Source organism: Hirundo rustica, chromosome 11, assembly GCF_015227805.2.
Source record: "Hirundo rustica isolate bHirRus1 chromosome 11, bHirRus1.pri.v3, whole genome shotgun sequence".
Classification (NCBI taxonomy): domain Eukaryota; kingdom Metazoa; phylum Chordata; class Aves; order Passeriformes; family Hirundinidae; genus Hirundo; species Hirundo rustica.
The window spans coordinates 1,039,284-1,057,399 of NC_053460.1; the positions used below are offsets into that span (position 1 = coordinate 1,039,284).

Below are 18,116 nucleotides of genomic sequence, written 5' to 3' on the forward strand. Positions count from 1 at the left end.
GGGGAATAAAACCCTGTCTCAGCTCCATTAGGCAATGAGCATAAACTGGGATCAATCCCAGAGCTGTGCTGGCAGGGCTGGGACAGGGACGGAGCTGACACACGGCTGATCATCTGTCCCTCATGGCCAAAGAGCTGCTCTGGGGCTGGAGGGATCTGTCAAAGAGCCAGGGATTGAGCAGAAAAACCCTTCAGCACCCATCCCAGAGAAACTGAACACTGCCAGCTCCATCTTCGGGGAAGAACCTGGGATCATGGAGCTGGGACACTGAGAAACACAGCCCTGCCTGGTGCCCTGGGGTTTGAGGAAGAGGAGGAGAGATACCGGTGATCCAAGGTGTCCGTGCATCCCCGGGAATGCTCAAATGCACCGTGGGCAGGTGGGACCATTGTGCAGGGAGCTGGGAGCTTCATCTCCAGCTGGATCCACACAGCTGCAGCCCCCGGGGCAGCTTGTGCCGGCATCTGGGTCCGAATTGAGAGGTTTGAATGCTCCTTTTGCCCTGTATTCAGCCGGGAGGAAAGCCGCCCGTGCTGCCCACCGGAGCAGGGCCGAGCCGTGCCGTGCCAGCCGTGCCAGCTTTCCAGAGCCCCCGGACACAGCCGGGGCGGCACCGTCGGGGATGGGAGCGGGAGGACGTGCGGCGTTTGAAGGAAAACCCACCCTGCAGGATTCGTGGGAAGGCGTTTGCATGATAAAGCACGGAGCGCTTTGCTTTGGGTAAATCTGTAATTAATATGGAATCATGGTGTAATTAAAAGCTACTGGAGTGGAAAACTCAAACAAGAAGCCAAGCGTGTGTGTGTGTGCGTGTGTGGATGAGGGAAATAGAATTGAAGCCAAAGGAATTAGGGGGAAAAGAAAGATGAAGTGTTTGGAAAATGGTGTCAGGGCACTATGGGAGGGTTGGAATTCCTGGCTCGTGCAGTGTGGAAGCAGGATAAGGTGGGGAGCTGGGATTGGGGGGCAGACAGAGCCCTTCCCCAGCCACCTGCAGCAGGGCTGTGCCCCTGTTTGCTCCTGGATAATCCACTCCCCTGGGTTTCAGCTCTCATATTCAAAAAGATCTCTTACAAAGCCACAGGAACCTGGGATGAGCGCAGGGAGCACCTGTGGGGTGGATGTGCCTCTCCTGCTTTCCCTCCATGTTGCCATAAACTGGGAACATGGAAGGAGGGAACATCTTCCTGGGCAGTTTGCTCCTGCTGTATGCTGGCCACGGTATGACTGGAGTTTGAAGGGGGACACTCTGAGAGACACCTTGGGGACATTTGTGACCACTCTAGAGGCATTTGAAACACCCTTGGGGACCTCAGGGACACCCCGGGGACCCTGGGGACACTATGAGGACCATAAGGGAACTCCCTGAAGACCTTGAAGGCATCGCAAAGACCTTGGGAACACCCTTGGGGACCCTGGGAATACACTCCGGGAGCACTCTGGAATGCTGAGCTCCCAGTCAGATGCCTGCTGGGGCCGGTCGTGATGGAGGATCCCAAAATCTGGGGCTGACACAAACTGGCAGAAGGTATTGGGGGTTAAAGCGACTCAGGAATGTGATTTTGGCAAGGGTTCCCAGACTCGGTGGGATCCCATGGCACTGTCCATGCTGGACACTCTGCTGGATCTGCTGGCACTGCCGGGAAGTTCTCCCTGGTTCCTGACATCATGCGCTGCTGACTCACACCCTGCCTGGCTAACAAACCTCAATGAACCCTCCATGGCCAATCCCAGCAGGAGCTGCTTCCTGGTGATGGACACACCCTGGGGACTTCATCTTTCCATAAATAATCACCACTGCTGCTCCAAGCCGTGGTGGTGGCCAACAGCAGCGCTTCATTGTCAGGAAGGATCGGATCAGAGGGAAAAATCCCTCTGGGAATTCTGCTCTGCTCCTTGTGAAACTTTGCGGCCATTCTGGACCTAAAGAGATTTGAGGAAAAAGGGAGAGAAAGGTTTTGGACAAGGGATGGAATGCCAGGACAAGAGGGAATGGGTTCCCACTGCCAGAGGCAGGGTTAGATGGGATATTGGGAGGGGTGGGCAGGCCCTGGCACAGGTGCCCAGAGAAGCTCTGGCTGCCCCTGGATCCCTGGCAGTGCCCAAGGCCAGGTTGGACAGGGCTTGGAGCAGCCTGGGACAGTGGAAGGTGTCCCTGCCATGGCAGGGGTTGGAACATGATGAGCTTTAAGATCTCTTCCAGCACAAACCATTCCCTTCCAATCCACGCCATTCCGTGATCCCATGATTTATTCTCCCAGCAATGCCGGTGATTCTTCCCTTTGGGAATTCCAGCCGCTCTTGTCCCCTTCCCTGGGTGGGGTCAGGGTCAGCAGCATCCTCACCGCTCAGAACTGACAGGATCGGAGTCCCCCACCGTGTCCCACACACTCCGCAGCTCACAGCGAGTGCGGAGCGGGTCCTCTCACCGTGTCCCACCCTCCGTGTCCCTCTCTGTCCCCCCCCGTCCCTCCGTGTCCCTCCGTGTCCCCGTCCCGGCGCTCCCCCGCCCTTCCCAACATGGCGGCTCCCCCCCTCCGCCACCACCAAGAGGGCGGCGGGACCCACGCCGCGCCTCCAGCCAATGGACAGAGGCGGCGGGGCGGGAACGAAGGCGGCCGCTCGTCCCTTCCAGCCAATGGGCGCGGGGGGCTCGGCCTGCGACAGCCAATGGCGGCGCGGGCCGGCGCGGCGGGAAGCGGCGGCTCGCGATGGCGGGCGCGGGCGGGAGGAGCTGGCGGGACCTGCTCGGTACGTGAGGGCCGAGGCGGCTCCGCTGAGGCCAGCTCCGCGCCGGGAGCTCCCCGCGGGGACAGCGGAGGGGACGGGGGGCGTGAATATCCCCCCCTCTGCCTTCGTACACCCCTTCTCTCTGCCTGCACACGCTCCTCTCTCTGCCCCCGTGGCCCGTTCCGTACACCCCCCTCTGCCTTCCTCAAAGCCCCCGTGCCCCGGTACGCAACACCTGCCCTCGTACAGCCCCTTCTGCTTTCCTCAAAGCCCCCGTGCCCCGGTACGCAACACCCGCCCTCGTACAGCCCCTTCTGCTTTCCTCAAAGCCCCCGTGCCCCGGTACGCAACACCTCGTACACCCCCTCTCCCTGCCCTCATGTCCTCGCACCCCCGCTCTGCCCTCATCCACCGGCAGCAGGGAGCGGGCGGTGATGTCGGGGTGCCCTGGGAACGCGCTGCTCAATAAAACCGAACTTCTCAGCAGGGAGAGCCAGGAAGAGGAAAAGCCCCTTCGGGAGCGAAGCGGAGCTCCGGGAAGCGGCTCTGCGGCTGCTGGATCGCCACCAGAACCTGGGTGACCTCCTCCTGGAGGTAGGAACGGGACAGCTCGGGGTGTCGGGGCCCGGCTGGGATAGTGGGAGAGCCCAGCTGGAGGTGGGTGCCACCGGCTGTGGAGTCAGTGTCCCAGGAACACAGTTTTCCATGATAAATGGAAAGAAAAACCAACAGTGTAGGAATAACATTGAGAGCTCTGTGTTGCAGAAATGAGATTGTTATCCCTTTTCCATCAATTTTTAGTCTGTAAAATCAAGTTTTACAGACTAAAAATGCCTAAACGTGGTTTGGATTTGGGACGAAGGGAAATCCAGTACATTTTCCTTGTCGGAACTGTCTTCTTGTGAATCCAGGGAAGACAATTCAGGGGAGACTTGGTTTTCCTCTGAACTACCAACCACGTCTGACTGACATCACTGTCTTCATGACAGCCTTATCTTGTTCCACTGTTGTGATTCGGCCACGTTCTCCCTCTCCTCACACACTGAATTTACAGCTACAACAGATAAAGCAAATACCTCCCATAGCTCAGCATCTGCCTTTATCTAGAGACCATTTCTCTTTATAAAAAGAAAAGGGGGATTTAACTAGAAAATTATCCCGCGTTTGGATATGTTTCATCAAATATTTATGGCCTCGTGGCTTCACAGAAAGGACTGGAAAGATAAGGATTATAGAGATTCTGCTCCTGGTGCTGCTGCTGAGCTGTTTGGTCCCTGGGGATGAGGAGCTTTGGCCTGTGTCTCCTTTTTTCTGCCTAAACTGGCAATAACTAAACACACATCTCTGGTAAGGTGAAATCTGTGCTTTTCCACTCCTACGTGGGAGCTCCGTGTTAATTTCACTTCAGTTGCTCCAGCAGCGCAGGGATAGGTTTGTAAATGTGCATGATGGACATCTAAGAGTTTTGTGGTTTAATTTGGTTTCCAGGTGGGAGATTCAGCCGAGCCAGGTGTGCAGGATGGGGCAGAGCACCAGGGACTGTCACCAGAGTCATTTATAGGTGAGCATCTACCAGGCCAGATGTGGGCAAGAACTCTTCCTCAATACTCAATTTTTGCCTTTACGTGCAACCCCTGTTTTACTTTTCTTTTCATTGTCCTGGTCCTGTTTTCCTACTTGCCTGGTGATGACAGTCTTCTGCTTTGCTGTTGTGTTTAGTCTCTGTCCTGCAGGAACAGGCCTCAAAACTGGGTGTGCCCACAGCGACCCTGGCAGCCAAAAATGCCGTTGCCAACGTGGAGCGGATCTGCCAGGATTCTGCCAGCCCCACAAGAGTCCCACTGCTGAGCTCTGACCAGAGAGTAAGGGGAAAGCTTTGTCTTTAATTTATCAACAAAACAGCACTGTTAAGTTTGACTTTAAGCCCAGTTTATCTGCTCTGATTAAGCCCCAAACACGAGTGGACAATTAGTCATTGAGGCGTTCGATTTGCTTGCAGAAGTACAAGATACATAAGAAGAGAAGTTTAGTCCTTTCCCCTGAATTCTCTCCATCATTTGACCCTTTACAAAGCAGCAAACAGGGCAAAGCAGCAAATTGTTCTTCTGTGAGCCTGTTATTCACAAAGGGAATTATTTCTGCTTCGTTTCCGGGGTGATGCCAGAAGAGGTTGTCCTGCTTGCTTCAGACTGTGAAGGATTTGCTGGCAAACAACATGTTCTGTCGCTCCCTCTTCTGCCAGGAAATGTGGAAAATGAAGGTGAGAACTCATGGAGAAACGTTGTGATGTTACAGACCGTGAGGCTTCATCCATGGGATGTGGCATCTCTGATTTTCCTGACCTTCCAAAGGCATGAGCTGAATTCCAGATGGTGGGGTTTTTTGGCTGTTCTGTTTGTTTTAGAGCAAATTCAGTGGGAACTTCCTTGTCTCTGCAGTGGGATTTGCTTTTTCAACTCAGCCGAGGTTTGGAGTTATTTGAATTATTGGAAACTGTCACAAAAGATCCTTGACAGCCCCGTGGTGACCAGGTGCTGGCTTTGGGGTGCTCTCCAGGTCCAGTGCAGAAACTCCCAGCTGGCGGTGGGGTGACACAGTCCTAGAGCCCTTCACGTGCTTTGCCAGCAATATTCCAAGTGTCTTTGTCGTCCTGGTTCTCCGCTTTGTTTACCTGGGAATGGTGATAGGACAAAGTAAGGTCACAGAGGAAGAAACCAGATAGCAGATAACAGCTTGTGCTGCCTCACAAATGGGATGTCTTGGTTTCATTTGGGTGTATTTCATGGAGACAAGTGGTGCTGTGAGTGGAGTTAAGGGTTTTTTCTGAGCAGGACAGTTGTGATTCCTCAGTGCCCTCGTGGGAAATGAGGAAAAGGCTGATCTGCCCTGATAAAGGGCCGTGCTCTGGTCTCAAATATCCGCTCCTGAGCTGAAAATAGAACCTGTGTGTGTTTCACAGGCTGATTAAGATCTCCTGGTCCTGGGGCAGACATGGGGATAAGTGAGAGATAACTCTGTAACTGAGGGTGTTACGGGAAGAATTAGGTTGTGAAGACAAAGTACGTGGGCGAGTTTGGGGTCAGGGTGTGAGACAGCTGCTGGTCATCACAGAAAGCTCCTGAGGCTCTGGCTTTTCCCTGTGCCCAAGGCTCCCAAATGCCTCTTCCAAATGGGAAGGTTTTGTGAGGGCGTTGGTTCTGCCTGGAATGCTCAGATGCTGCTGCTGCACCTTTCCCCTGCCAGGTGCACCCTGCAGTGCTGTTTTGCTGGCTCAGGACTCTCCTGGATGTGCTGTTCTGGGCAGGAGCTGGAAGGGATATTGCAGGGCAGCAAGTGGATCCACACAGGAGCGATGCCTGGTGTCTGGTGCAGATTTTTGTTGATTTTTCTTTTGTGTCCATCAGCCTTTCTGCCTGGATGATTGCAGGGTCTCTCCCTGTGGTCTCCTGCAATCCCAGCTCTACTGGGATATGGACTTGAGAGTGGCAACCTGGTTCCACTGAGACTAACAGTTAACAGACTAAAAGACAATTCTCTAATCTGCCTTAACAAGACCTGAGACTCAGTTGTGTTACCTTTTTCCTGGTTTATCCCTGTTCCTTTAAAACTGCAGAATCAACATTATTCCAGAGGAAAAACATTAGTACATTCACTTCTTGTCCACAAAAATTTGCAATGATGATGCGTCTACAGCCCTAAACCACCCAAAATTCCTAGGAAATATAATCTTTCATCACCGGCGCTGTCGATTTTAAACCTTAACAACCTCTGGATGGCGGGGATGAACAGAGCTGAGCTTTGCTTTTCACGTACCCTTCACAATGGCCCAAAGTTACGTGCACAGTGCAGGCTGTGAGCTGATGGTGACTTCCCCTCAGGAGCCCCCGGTGCTGGAAGCCGTGTGGCACCTGCACAGCGGTGACATCGCGGGCCTGGCAGAGCTGCTGGAGAGGTGAGCGCGGCTCCGGGGGTTTGCAGATGCAGCTCATCTCCCAAAGCCTATTGAAACGTAATCAGGGATTAGTCGTGAGTGTTCTGGACTGGGGATATAGTCAGGTGCTGGCAAGGGATCGGATTAGCAGGATTTAGGAGCTGCTGTGGGTTTTCAGGGTTACTCTGGGGTAATTAGCCCAGTTTGGGTGTGGTGACTTCTTGTTGTCCATCAGCTGGGCTGGAGAAAGTCTTGCTCTGCAGAAGGTGGGTGCTTCCATCTTCATGAAATCTTAGGCTTTTTTTGGTCTGGCAGAGTTAATCTCCAGAGAATTGTTAGTCTAAGAATTTTGGGGTTTGTTTTTTTGTCCCCCCCCCAAGTGTCCAAGACTGAGTTGGGCAGGGATTGGAGCAACCTGGTCTAGTGAGAGGTGTCCTTGCCCAGGCAGGGGGTGAAACCAGATGAACATTAAGGTCCCTTTGAACCCAAACCATTCCATTATTCCATGATACAGAGCTAACAACTCACCTATTTGTGAAGTTCAGGTTGTCTCCTTGTTGTGTCAAAGGAATGTCCCAGTGATCTTCTAAGCTTCCGATGTTGGTTTACTTGTCTGTTCACAATGAAAGCAATTTAAGGGAACCAAAGGCATAGATTAAGAATTTAATTTATTTTTTGAAGCATTTTCATCCAAGTGTCTTAGAAACTGGAACTAAAATTCTTGCAGCAGAGTTTTCTCGATGGAAACTTTCATGTCAGGGAGGAGGAAATACTCAGAGGCACAGTTTCACACACGTTTTTCCTTTGCGTGTGTGTGGCTGCAGGGTCTTTTTTATAAAGCAAATAATATAAAAAGCAACTGTAAAGACAACGTGCCGGTCCAAATTAAATAAATGAAGTGGCACATTTAGGGCAGAGTGCACAGGTGGAGAGAGCTGAGCCTTCCAGAGAGCAGGAGGGATTGAACTGAAGGTGCTTTGTGTGTTGCAGGAGCCCAGCAGGCCCAGCAGCAGTGGAGTGGCTCTGCAGCAGCCTCTGTGGCCTCTGTGAGCAGGCTGGGGACGTCCCCTGTGGGGACACGGAGCTGGCACGGCGAATTCTCTCAGGCAAGGCCCTGGGCTGGGCGCAGGGCAGAACCTCAGAAGTGTAACAACACGGGCCTCTCTTCGTGTTTCCTTACCTCATTTCTCTGGGGAATATATGTTTTTATATGTTTGGCAAATGTAGCGAATTTTCTCCCTTTGAAAAATGATTGGTTTGAATTTTTATGTCCCTTGGAGTTAAGGTAACTCAAGAGATTGTGGTGGTGAGGGGCGTGGTTCAGGGACGATACACTGGCACTGTGACACTCTGCAAAGTCCCAGAGAGATTTTGGGCCAGAACTGTTTCAGAGTTCCATTTCCCCCCTGCCAATTTCTATTATTTATTGTCTTAGTTTATTTAGGAAAAAATCCTTCCTGAGGGTCTGAGTGTGGGCCAATGCAGCTGATCGAGTACAGCCCCTCTGGGTTCTGCAGAGGTCGTGGAGCACAACTACAAATCCTTTAGACTTGATAACCCTTGATGTTCTGGATTCTTTTTCCTGGGAATAATTTTACTCCAAGACAGTAAATGATTCCTGCTGAGTGGAGGCTTTCCAGAGCCTGTTGGGACAGGTGGGAGGCGAGGGAGCAGGTGACCTGTGTGCAGAGGGGATGCTGGAACACCGATTCCTTCCTGATTTGCAGACTTTGCCATCGTGTTTCTTCAGAATGGCTTTGAGCAGGCTTCGGAGCTGGGAAGGAAGGTGGAATTCCAGAAGGTTGCCTACGTAAGGACAAAATGAACCTGGTTGCAAATGCTGCTTTAATAAAGCAATTCCATTAATCCCTGGCTCTTGCTGAGTGCAAATAATTCAGAGCTTGGAGCTGCAAGGAGAGGGTGGTGGTACAGGTACTGGAGTGGGGGAAATGGTGAAACCAGAATTGAGGCTTTTTGTGTGGAGAATTGCCCCAAGGTGGCACATCAAGGGGTTTCTAAACTCCCTTTCACCTGGATTGCTTGGGTCTTCCATTTGAATACGAGACGTGGAATGCTGTAAGGTTGGAAAATGCTGCCCTTCCGTCTGTTCTATCTGTTCTATTGCAGAGCCTGAGGTCAGAGTGAAGCTTTAAGAGGGACAAAACTCTTTGAGTCAATTTACTTTTTCCACATTGAACTGCAGCTCTTTAAAGCTCTAAATCCCTTAATTTGTTAATTTTGAACAGATCTGCCGTGCTGTCTTACAGAGAATGCTGGCATGTAAGTACTGCTGTGATCCCAGCTTTGTGCAGCCACTGCTGTTTCCAAGACTTCCATTCCTTGCTCTCTGCTGAATCCCTAAGGAAAAATCCTTTGCCTGGCTGCTTTGTCTGTGCTGTTGTGCATAATATTTATGTCACTGATTTTATTTGCCTCTCCTTCCTCTGCGGTTCTCCAAAACTGTCTCCAGACACTGCAGATAATTTGCCTTTTATGCTACTTTTTTTTTTTTTCTGCTCCCAGCTGTAACATTGTATAGATACCTGACTCAATTTCCCCATTTTTAACCGGTTTGCTTTAACAGGAGCACAGAGGTTAGGCCAGGATCAGTTTTGCTGCTTAGGTTTATTTTTTTTCTGCCTAGTAAGTTAAACTTGGAATCGACAGCGGTGTGAGCGGTTTTGCTGACTCACCGTTTGGATTTGCAGGCTAATGTTTTCTGAAACCTCTATTTTTGTGCTGAGCAAAGGCACCTAGTGTAGGTGCGTATTAAACACCAGTGTTCACGAACTGCAACGTGCCTGCCCTGGCCTGAGCTGCCCCGGTGCCACTGCGGAGGGCTCAAGGCGGCAGCGCCTGATTTACCAGCAAATCCTGACGCAGGAACGCTAAAGCACGCTCACACGGGGGTTATTTCTGTCCTGTGTCACAGCTGATCCTCACGGGGAGATGCTCTACCTGCTGTTGTCACGTTCCTTACGCCCCTCCCGTGTCCCACACCCCTGGCTGGTGTCCCCTGACTGCGGCTGCTGTCACTCCTGTCTCCTTAGCGACGGCGCTTCCCCGCTTTCCTGGCCGGCGCCTCTCCTGCTCAGCGCTGCTGCAGAGGCTGCTGCTGCCTCCCCGCGCTAAGGTGACCCCGTCCCAGGCTGTACCGCCTCCCCTCCCGTCCCTGTGGGAGCTGCCAGCCCCGTCCCTGGCCGCGGCTCTCGCAGGGAGCGCCGTCTGTACGCAGGGATGCCGCACGGACCCCGTGAGCCCTTCTAAAGAGGGAAAGCTGCGAGACAAGTGCTTTGTTATTTCATATGCGCCAACCCCATCTCAGGTGGCCCTCTAACAGCTGCAAGCCTGCCCTTGCCACGGGAGGAGCAGGGATTTTGGAGGAGGAGGAGGAGGAGCAGGCTGCTGGCGGAGTCTGCATCCTGCTCTTCATTTGCCCTTCCCGTTTGTGCAGCCTGCGTGCCTGCAAAATGCATTACGTGAGGTTTATGTAAGGTGTTTTATCAGTCCGCGCTTTTGGGTCACCTTTGAGGGGGTCTCGCTTCATTAATCTTTGGAGGACATTAGGATTTTTAACGTAGAAGGATTCCCTGTTACTGAAGACCTTCAGAGGAGGAGAAGGACGGGCTGGGGGTGGCATGGGAGCAGTGTGTTCGCTGTAATGGTCTGGCACTGTTGAACTGCTGTGCCTGAAGATAAGCTGAGTTTATCTCCTTTGCTTTATTCTCCCCTGCTTAACCTTAAAGTATTCCTCAGCAGGAGAGGAGAGTTTTACATCCTAAAGCTCTGGTGGCATGTGAGGGGCGTCCGGTTCGCTGCTCCTGCCCAGTAAATTTTCTTTTCAGGTTTTTTTTGGTTTTTTTTTTTTTTTCTTTTCCCTTAGCGAAACGATTTGAATACACAAAGCAAGCTCCTTTAGCAGTTGGAAGGAGGAGGGTTTTCGAGGCGGGGTGGCACAGAGCAGAAGTGCTGCTGCGGCAGACTGCATAGCAAAGGGTTCCCCAGTTGTGTGGGCTGATCGTCAAGACAACGCGCTGCGCAAGCTGCCAACCTGTTTGATCTCCAGCCGTCGTTTTGGGGCAGATCGAGCTTTTAAAGGAATTCCTGCCATGCAAATAGCGCATTACAAACGCCTGGCCCTCCCCCAGGCCGCTCTTTGTTCGGACCGTGGTTTGCAGGGTGTTTAATTCAGCTTGTGCAAATCCCTGCCTCCAGCGGGCTCCGCGATGCTCGGGCTCACAGATGCATTAGGGCTGGGTTTGGAAATTAAATACTGATTGTTATGCGTTTTTAGATGGCTTCATTATTAGCACGTTCCTGGGAATGTTTTTTTTAAATTGGTTCAAGGTCGGTGGTAATAGTTTCCTGAGTCTCTGTGTCACTTTGGAGAAAATCTGGTAAGAATTCAGCTGCTGAGTGGCTTCTGCACATTTCCCTAGAGGGGTCGCCTCTGTAAAGGGGCACCAATTGCTCATTCTGATAGTTCCCAGGTGGGGTTTAGTGTCACAGTTCTTTTCTCATTGGGTTTTTGTGTGTTTTGGGGTCCAGGGGTGCTTGATGCCGTTGGTAAAGAGAAGCAGGAAGACGTTTCCATGGTGCAAGCTGCGAGGTTCTGGTAAGAAATGTTCCAAACACTCTCAGGAGGAGGTTTTTATCCACTTTTTCACTTCTTACTGCAACAGGAGGAACGTTGAGGGGTGTTTTTTCCTTATTTACACAACCCCCACCCCTCCCAGTGCTACTTGTGCTTGGTATTCTCCTCTAATAAAATACGTGCAGACAAAAATGCTTGTAAAAAAAGGTAAGGGCCAGGTAGGAAAGTGAGTTCTGGCAGTGCTGGAGCCAACCCTGGAGCTCCCTCTTCTCATGCCAGAAATTCCCCATCAAGTTTTCTGACTGCTTCTGAGCAGGAGCACCTGGAGGGTGAAATCATCTCCAATTCCTGCTTCCAAATTAGTTTTATTTAACTGCTTTGTACACGTCACCTTCAGCCCCGTGCAGGGATACCCCTTGGACTCACATTTGTAAATCTGATGGCTACACAGCGCTGAGTAACCATGAGTTGTTTGGATTTTTTTAATACATACAGAAAAGTGTTTGTGGCAATTTGAGAGATGGATGTAGAGTAAAAATCAGTCATCCACCCTAAGCTGCACCTGGTTGTTCCTATTACATCAGCAGCTGGCTGATCATAATTGATCAGTGCCTGGCTGATCATAATTGATCAGTGCCTGGCTGATCATATTTAATCAGCTCCTGGCTGACATTGTTTCTGCTATTTCCTTGTCCTCTGCAGGCTGAATGTGTTCAACGTGTCCCTTTATGGAAGCGTGGCTCACCCCGATTCCTTGAGGCAGTTTTTCAGACACACCCTGACCGAGGTTCTCACCTACAACCCCGTGCTGAAAGGTGGGAATGGGCAGGGACAGGTGTCTCCAAATGTCTCCAGGTGTGTCCAGAGCTCTGTCCCACACTGAGTGGGGCCCAGCCTGGAGGAGCCAGAGCCAGAGCAGCCTCCAGGCTTCTTAGCTCCTTCCTGGGCTCTGTAGAAGCAGGGTGCCAAGTCAGGCAAAAAAAGTCACCTGAGGGTCACAGTTCAGGAGAAAATTTTGGTTCTAATCCCAGATCAGTAATTGTTTTTTGAAGCTTGATGTTTTTTAGGAAGGAAATATGTTTGAGCTATGAAATCTCTTGTAAAATCCCCTGAGGTGTGGTCTGGAGCTGCTTGTCTGTTGTGTGGGAGAGCTGTGTCATTGCTGGCTCCCAGAGGAAGGAGGTTAATGAGGGAAAAGCTGATTCCTTGCCGATTCTCTGTGCATGTGCCATGTCAGCCTACGCACGTGTGGTCATGAAAGCAGCTCTGGGGTGACAGTGCCACGATGGAATTGTCCGGTCCTCGTGCCACAGCCCATGTTCCAAAGAAAAACAGGATTCAGAATTCCAGTTTTTAATGGCTGCACAAGGGAAACGTACGTGTTTTGGGTGTGTTTTAAAACCTGAAGTTTTCTTTGTGTGGGTGCAGTGTCTGATGCCATCCAGATGCAGAAGGAGTGGAGCTTTACCAGGACTTCTCCCCTGCTCACGGCTCTGTATCGCAAGGTAAATCTGCCTCTTGTCACTCAGAGAACTTTATTATCTTGGGCTTATGTCCACTGAAATACCTGAAATCAGGTCGTTGGAAATCAGTGCAGCATTATCCAGCTGCGGAATCCAAACCAATCGCCAGAAACTCTGGGAGGAGGAAGCGTGAAGGAAAAGAGCTACAGTGTTTTTTTGCTAGTGCAAAGCACTCAATGAGAGCAAAGATGCTGACTGGAGATGTGAATTTTCCCTGGTACAGAAAATGACATGGATTCTGAAAGAATTGCAGTTTTACTGTTTGTTACCCTGGTTTTTCTGAGTTTTTTATAGCCTTTTGAATTTTCATAAAATGGAGTCAAGATCTTTTAGTTACTGTACAATATTAGAAGCAGTTCTACCTTTTTCCCACAGATGTAACAGAAACAAATCCTTTGTTTTTCATTCTCTGTCCTTTGTTTGCATATTTCTAACCTGAAAACAATTGTAACTGACAACTGGCCTGGCCACTGAGGCTGAGGGGTGGAAACCCCAAAAAAGCCAATCTTTGGCCAGACCCACAAATGTATAAAAAGTAAGAAATAAACAAAGAGGCTCTCTCTCTGCCCTATCTCAGCTTTGAGTCGGAACGGAGAAACCTCTGCCCTGGAAAACCTCTCTCTCCGTGTGACTGCTTTGTGAATCGTGGTAATAACTGTTTATTGTAGCCGGCGCTGCTTCCAGTCCAGGCTGATGTTTGGGCCTGGGAAGCTGATCCAAAAGCTGCAGGATAGCTTGGAAAAGTCCCAGGAAAGCCATCTGCCCGTCAGTCTTGTCTGTCCTCCCCTCGCTCTTGTGGCTGCATGTCCCAGCTAACAGGAATTGCCCTCACTCCTCCAGCTGTTGGTGGCATTCAGTGTGAAGGAATCCATCTGCCAGCTGCAGCAGGTCCTGGAGACCCACGAGGTGAACTGGCAGCACGTCCTGTCCTGTGTGTCCACGCTGGTGGTGTGCCAGGCTGAGGCCGAGCAGCTCTTCAAGGGTAGGTGGGCGCTGCCCGCCCGGTGCGTGCCCGTGCCGCTGTAGGGAGCAGGGGCTCGTCCGCCACGGTGCTCCCTGCATGCAAGGGAGCAGCAGCACTTCTGCTTTTCCACTCAGCCCTCCCGTGTCCCTGGTGATGTGAACGCCAGGCCTCGTGCCTGCCGCTTCCCAAGCTCTGTGTGCAGCCCAGGGTGGCTGTTGGATAATTACCTTCATTGCTAATTGGCGTAGTGATTGCTGAACCTTGGTTCTAGCTCACCTTTGCTAGCAGAGCTTGCTTGTGAGAATTCCTCACTAGTTATCCCAGTGCTGGACTCCCCGTAGGGAATCCAAGTGGGTTTGACAGTTGAAAGTGTATGAAAAAAAATAAAATCAGACCCCAGAGGTTCTCCAGGCTTATGTTGTATCACAGATATTTGTCTTCATTTACTGCAGAGAATACAGCACTGTTGTCAGGAGCAAAGTGTGAGGTTACTGTTTTATGTTCCTAGATCTACTGAGCCATCTCCTGCTAAAGGCCTTTGGGAATTATGACATGGAAAATATGATCACTGCATTCCTGATCGCTCGTCAGGCCGCTCTGGAGGGCCCTGCTGTCTTCATGCCTTACTCTGAGTGGTTTAAGGTAAGACTAAGTGAGGCCTGACCCACTTAAACTTAAAGTTAGGTGAGCCTGGTCCTAAAGTCTTAAAGCCTGGTGAGCTTTGTTTTAATTGTGCGAGGCAACCTGTGCATAAGGAATGATCTGCTGCGTGGAGAAAGCCTTGTTCCAGACAGGATAACCAGGAATGAGAAGGGGGAAGGAAAATAAAAAAGAAAAGTACAAGCGATTGTATTGATATTAGGACCGATTGAATATTTATTACTGCCTTTGTGTCTGCAAAGAATACATTTATTTGGCTTTCCCCAGCTTTCCCTCCTTTCATCTTTTGCGTCCACCTTGCCTGTTCTAGTTATTTGCTAGGAATGCAGACATGTAATTCCTGTTATTATCAGCATCTTGGATGGATTTCAGTGTCTTGATAAGCAGCACTGTTGTTATTGCATAAGTTGGGGGTGATGGCAGAGGAAGCATTCCTGTTTCCTGGAGGTTTGCATGCAGCTGTAATTGCTGTGTTTGACCTTACAGATAATTGGTTGTTGCTTTTAACTGTAAACAGGTGGGTATTTTAGGGATGCAAATCTCCACGTAAATTCGACCTGGAAATTCCTTTGTATGAGTTTGCAAATCTAAGCTCAGCTTTGGCTGATAGAGCGTCCAGGAGGTACCAGAAGGTAAACTGGTTGTGTTCTCTGTAGTCTCAGACTGGTTGTTTTCCTTAGAATGCCCAGAAAAACCTGTGTAGAAACCTGCAGATTTGTGGCTCCCTCATGAATCCCAATCTTTTGGTGCATCTCAAAGTTGCCTTGTTCAAGTGTTCTCATGGCAGCAAGCTTCCATTGAGACTTCTCTAAGTCACCACGATCCAAGGGAGCCCCTCTGCTCTGGAGCCAGGCTGGCAGAGCTGGGGGTGCTCACCTGGAGAGGAGAAGGCTCCAGGGAGAGCTCAGAGCCCTGCCAGGGCCTGAAGGGGCTCCAGGAGAGCTGGAGAGGGACTGGGGACAAGGGCTGGAGGGACAGGACACAGGGAATGGCTCCCAGTGCCAGAGGGCAGGGATGGATGGGATATTGGGAAGGAATTCCTGTCTGTGAGGGTGGGCAGGCCCTGGCACAAGTGCTCAGAGAGGCTGTGGCTGCCCCTGGATCCCTGGCAGTGCCCAAGGCCAGGCTGGACAGGACTTGGAGCACGCTGGGACAGTGGGAGGTGTCCCTGCCCATAGCAGGGGATTGGATTGAGGTGGTCTTGAAGGTCCCTTCCCAGCCAAACCATTCCATGATCCTATAAACTATCTCTGGAGACTTTTCTCCGGACAGATTCTGCTGGCAGAAACGGGACATTTGGGATGGGCGTGCTCGGTTCTGGCACTGCTTGGATGAGGATTCTCTCCACGCTGTGCTGCCATTTTGCCCCTGTTTCAGGCTTCCTTTGGGAGTGCTGGTGGCCAGCACGGGAGCAGTAAGAAAACTCTGGTCTTCCTCTTCGAGTTCCTGTCGGAGCTGGTGCCCTTTGAAGCTGCGCCGTACCTGAAGGTGAGAAGGTGCTGACAGAGGTGGTTTTCAGGTCCAGGACTGCCCCAGAGTGACTGTCCTTGTGCTTTTCAGTAGGGTCAGCACATTACAAATGTTGTTACAGTAATTGGATTACTTCTGGTTCATTACTCAGACCCTTTTCTTCCTGAAATAAGGAAGGACAAGATTCTTTTATTGATGGGGAGAATTCCTTTCATGGAATTAAGTTTAGGCGCTTCACCGATTTTGTTTGTTTGTTGTTGGGAAAAATTATGTCAGTTGCCATGAAAGTGATTGATCCTTAACCAAGCAACGTTGCCTTCTTCGGGGAATATTTGAGGTAAACATTGATCAGGATTGATCAGCTATAATTTTACCTGGATTTCCTGTAACAATGCCAAATCTCGTTGTGATTTTCAGGTGCACATCATGTACCCGCCTCTTGTGCCCACGAAACACCGGTCCCTGCTCCTGGAGTACATCACTCTGGCTAAAACCAGACTGGCCGACCTCAAGGTCAGGAGAGATTGTCTCTTTTGAGAGGAATTCTTTCTGGGTGGGTCAAACCCTGCTGTGCGTGACCACCTGCACCTCTACCCTCACACAGGTGGCCATAGAAGACATGGGGCTCTATGAAGACCTCTCTGCCACTGATGAGGCTGTGCAGGTACTGCTGCTCTGTGTTCTCATCCTCTGGAAAAGTGCTGAGCTTCTCAACCTCCCTGCCATTCCAAAGCTGAGCGTGCTCCAGCTTTAGGCCAGAGGTTTTAGTTTAGGCCATAAAATACAGGATCTCCCCAGTTTTCATGAAAACTGGACTCACATTTTATAGGTGTCTTGATTTTTTTTTTTTTTTTTTTTTCCATCTCTGCGGTGTGGGACCAAAGTGTGGAGATTCAGAGGAGGTTTGGGGATGGAATCTACACTCTGCAGTTTCACACTGTGGTTCATGATAAGTTTTGGGTGACAGCAGTAATTTATCAGGAAGTGTTTGGCTTTATTATTCCTTCCTACATTTCGATCAGAGGAAGAGGCCTCACTTACAGGATTACATGAAGTACAGGCTGGAGGCAGGGTAGCTGGATATAACACAAGAAACCCAGGCCTGTGATGAACTCACAGGCATAAGCCAAGATTTAATTTAATTTTTCCAAGCCTGATCTGGTTGTCAGTTGGGAAACTTGTTGCAGCTTGAGGCGTCTTACAACTCCAACAAGAGAAACCCGGGGTGTCAGCGCCTCTGCCTGCAGGCACGGGCTGCCAGGGGGGATGATGGAGATGACGTCTCTTAATTTCACACGTACAACTAAAACAGAATCACAACGAGGCAAATTCAGAACAGAAAAGGTAAGTTTAACATCATTTCTCGCATCTTTCTCTCACTTGTGCTGTGAGGCAGCCCCAGGCCCAGGCACTCCGTGATGTTGAAAAAGCCCTTCAGATATTCGAAAACACGAGGAAGATCCCAACCTCTGTGATAGAGGCCAGGTACTGTGTGCTTTTCAGCTCCTCCTGGGCTTAGCTGGGAAAATAATAATAACAGTGATTGTAGAAGCCAAGTCTGAATCAAAATAAGGAAGCAAGGAAAATTGAGGATGTGAGCAAGGAAGGTTTGGGGAAGTTCTTCCCACTTCCTGAGGAGCCATCTCAATAGAGGATATTTGTGGGGAGAGTGAAAAGGCACGCTCCCCTGTGCAAAAGAAGTCCAAAACTATTACAATAAAAAGCAGAATGAAAGAAATTAGAAGCCATTGGCTAATCTGAACCTGGTTTGTCCGTGGCTGTCCATGTTACCGTGAACATTTTGTGTTTGCAGGAGCCAAGTTAACTCCTGAGGCGCGGAGGTGGCACTTTGGACCTTTGGCATCGTTAACACTTTGCTCTGTTTATTTTCACAGCATTTTCAGAAGGCCATATTACACTTCCTGGTTCCTTCCCGCTTTGCTCAGGCCCCGTGTGGTCAGTATTTGGCTTTTTTTCTCTGCCCCTCCCATGAGCTGTGTGTCTGTACACAGATCATTTGCCCCTGATCTGCCTTTTCCTCTCCTGCAGCTCCCTAAAGCCCCGGATGGACGCATGGCTTTTATAGACTCCTTAAAGAGGTATTCAGACATCCCAGCGTTGGTTTTCTGTGCTGCTGGGCTTTCTTTTTTGGGACATTTGGTATCAGAGGCTTTGACGCCTCGGTTCCAACCAACCTTTTGGCAGGGCTTGGTGGCCCAGCTCTGTGGCCTGCAGGTTGTGCGT

The 18,116-nt window shown here is 50.5% G+C and overlaps 1 protein-coding gene across 6 annotated transcripts in view; it reads left to right on the forward strand.

The window, feature by feature from the left end:
• Positions 1-2,683: 2,683 nt before the first annotated feature.
• FANCA (FA complementation group A) overlaps positions 2,684-18,116 on the forward strand; it is a 31,955-nt gene continuing 16,522 nt past the window's right edge. Inside the window, exons 1-20 of one of the 6 annotated variants that reach the window (XM_040075036.2) lie at positions 2,684-2,751; positions 3,215-3,324; positions 4,219-4,291; positions 4,450-4,592; positions 4,895-4,990; positions 6,609-6,682; positions 7,652-7,767; positions 8,389-8,471; positions 8,908-8,941; positions 11,210-11,276; positions 11,958-12,070; positions 12,684-12,760; positions 13,619-13,760; positions 14,251-14,384; positions 15,780-15,890; positions 16,290-16,385; positions 16,477-16,536; positions 17,269-17,357; positions 17,768-17,828; positions 17,922-17,971. In XM_040075036.2, coding sequence (XP_039930970.1) covers positions 2,712-2,751; positions 3,215-3,324; positions 4,219-4,291; positions 4,450-4,592; positions 4,895-4,990; positions 6,609-6,682; positions 7,652-7,767; positions 8,389-8,471; positions 8,908-8,941; positions 11,210-11,276; positions 11,958-12,070; positions 12,684-12,760; positions 13,619-13,760; positions 14,251-14,384; positions 15,780-15,890; positions 16,290-16,385; positions 16,477-16,536; positions 17,269-17,357; positions 17,768-17,828; positions 17,922-17,971 — 1,769 coding nt within the window. In that variant the 5' untranslated portion in view covers positions 2,684-2,711. Of the gene's footprint in view, positions 2,752-3,214; positions 3,325-4,218; positions 4,292-4,449; positions 4,593-4,894; positions 4,991-6,608; positions 6,683-7,651; positions 7,768-8,388; positions 8,472-8,907; positions 8,942-9,754; positions 9,795-9,981; positions 10,152-10,265; positions 10,507-10,955; positions 11,059-11,209; positions 11,277-11,957; positions 12,071-12,683; positions 12,761-13,618; positions 13,761-14,250; positions 14,385-15,779; positions 15,891-16,289; positions 16,386-16,476; positions 16,537-17,268; positions 17,358-17,767; positions 17,829-17,921; positions 17,972-18,116 lie in introns of those variants that run through there. The other 5 variants (XM_040075037.1, XM_040075039.2, XM_040075041.2 and 2 more) reach the window with 5 other exon arrangements.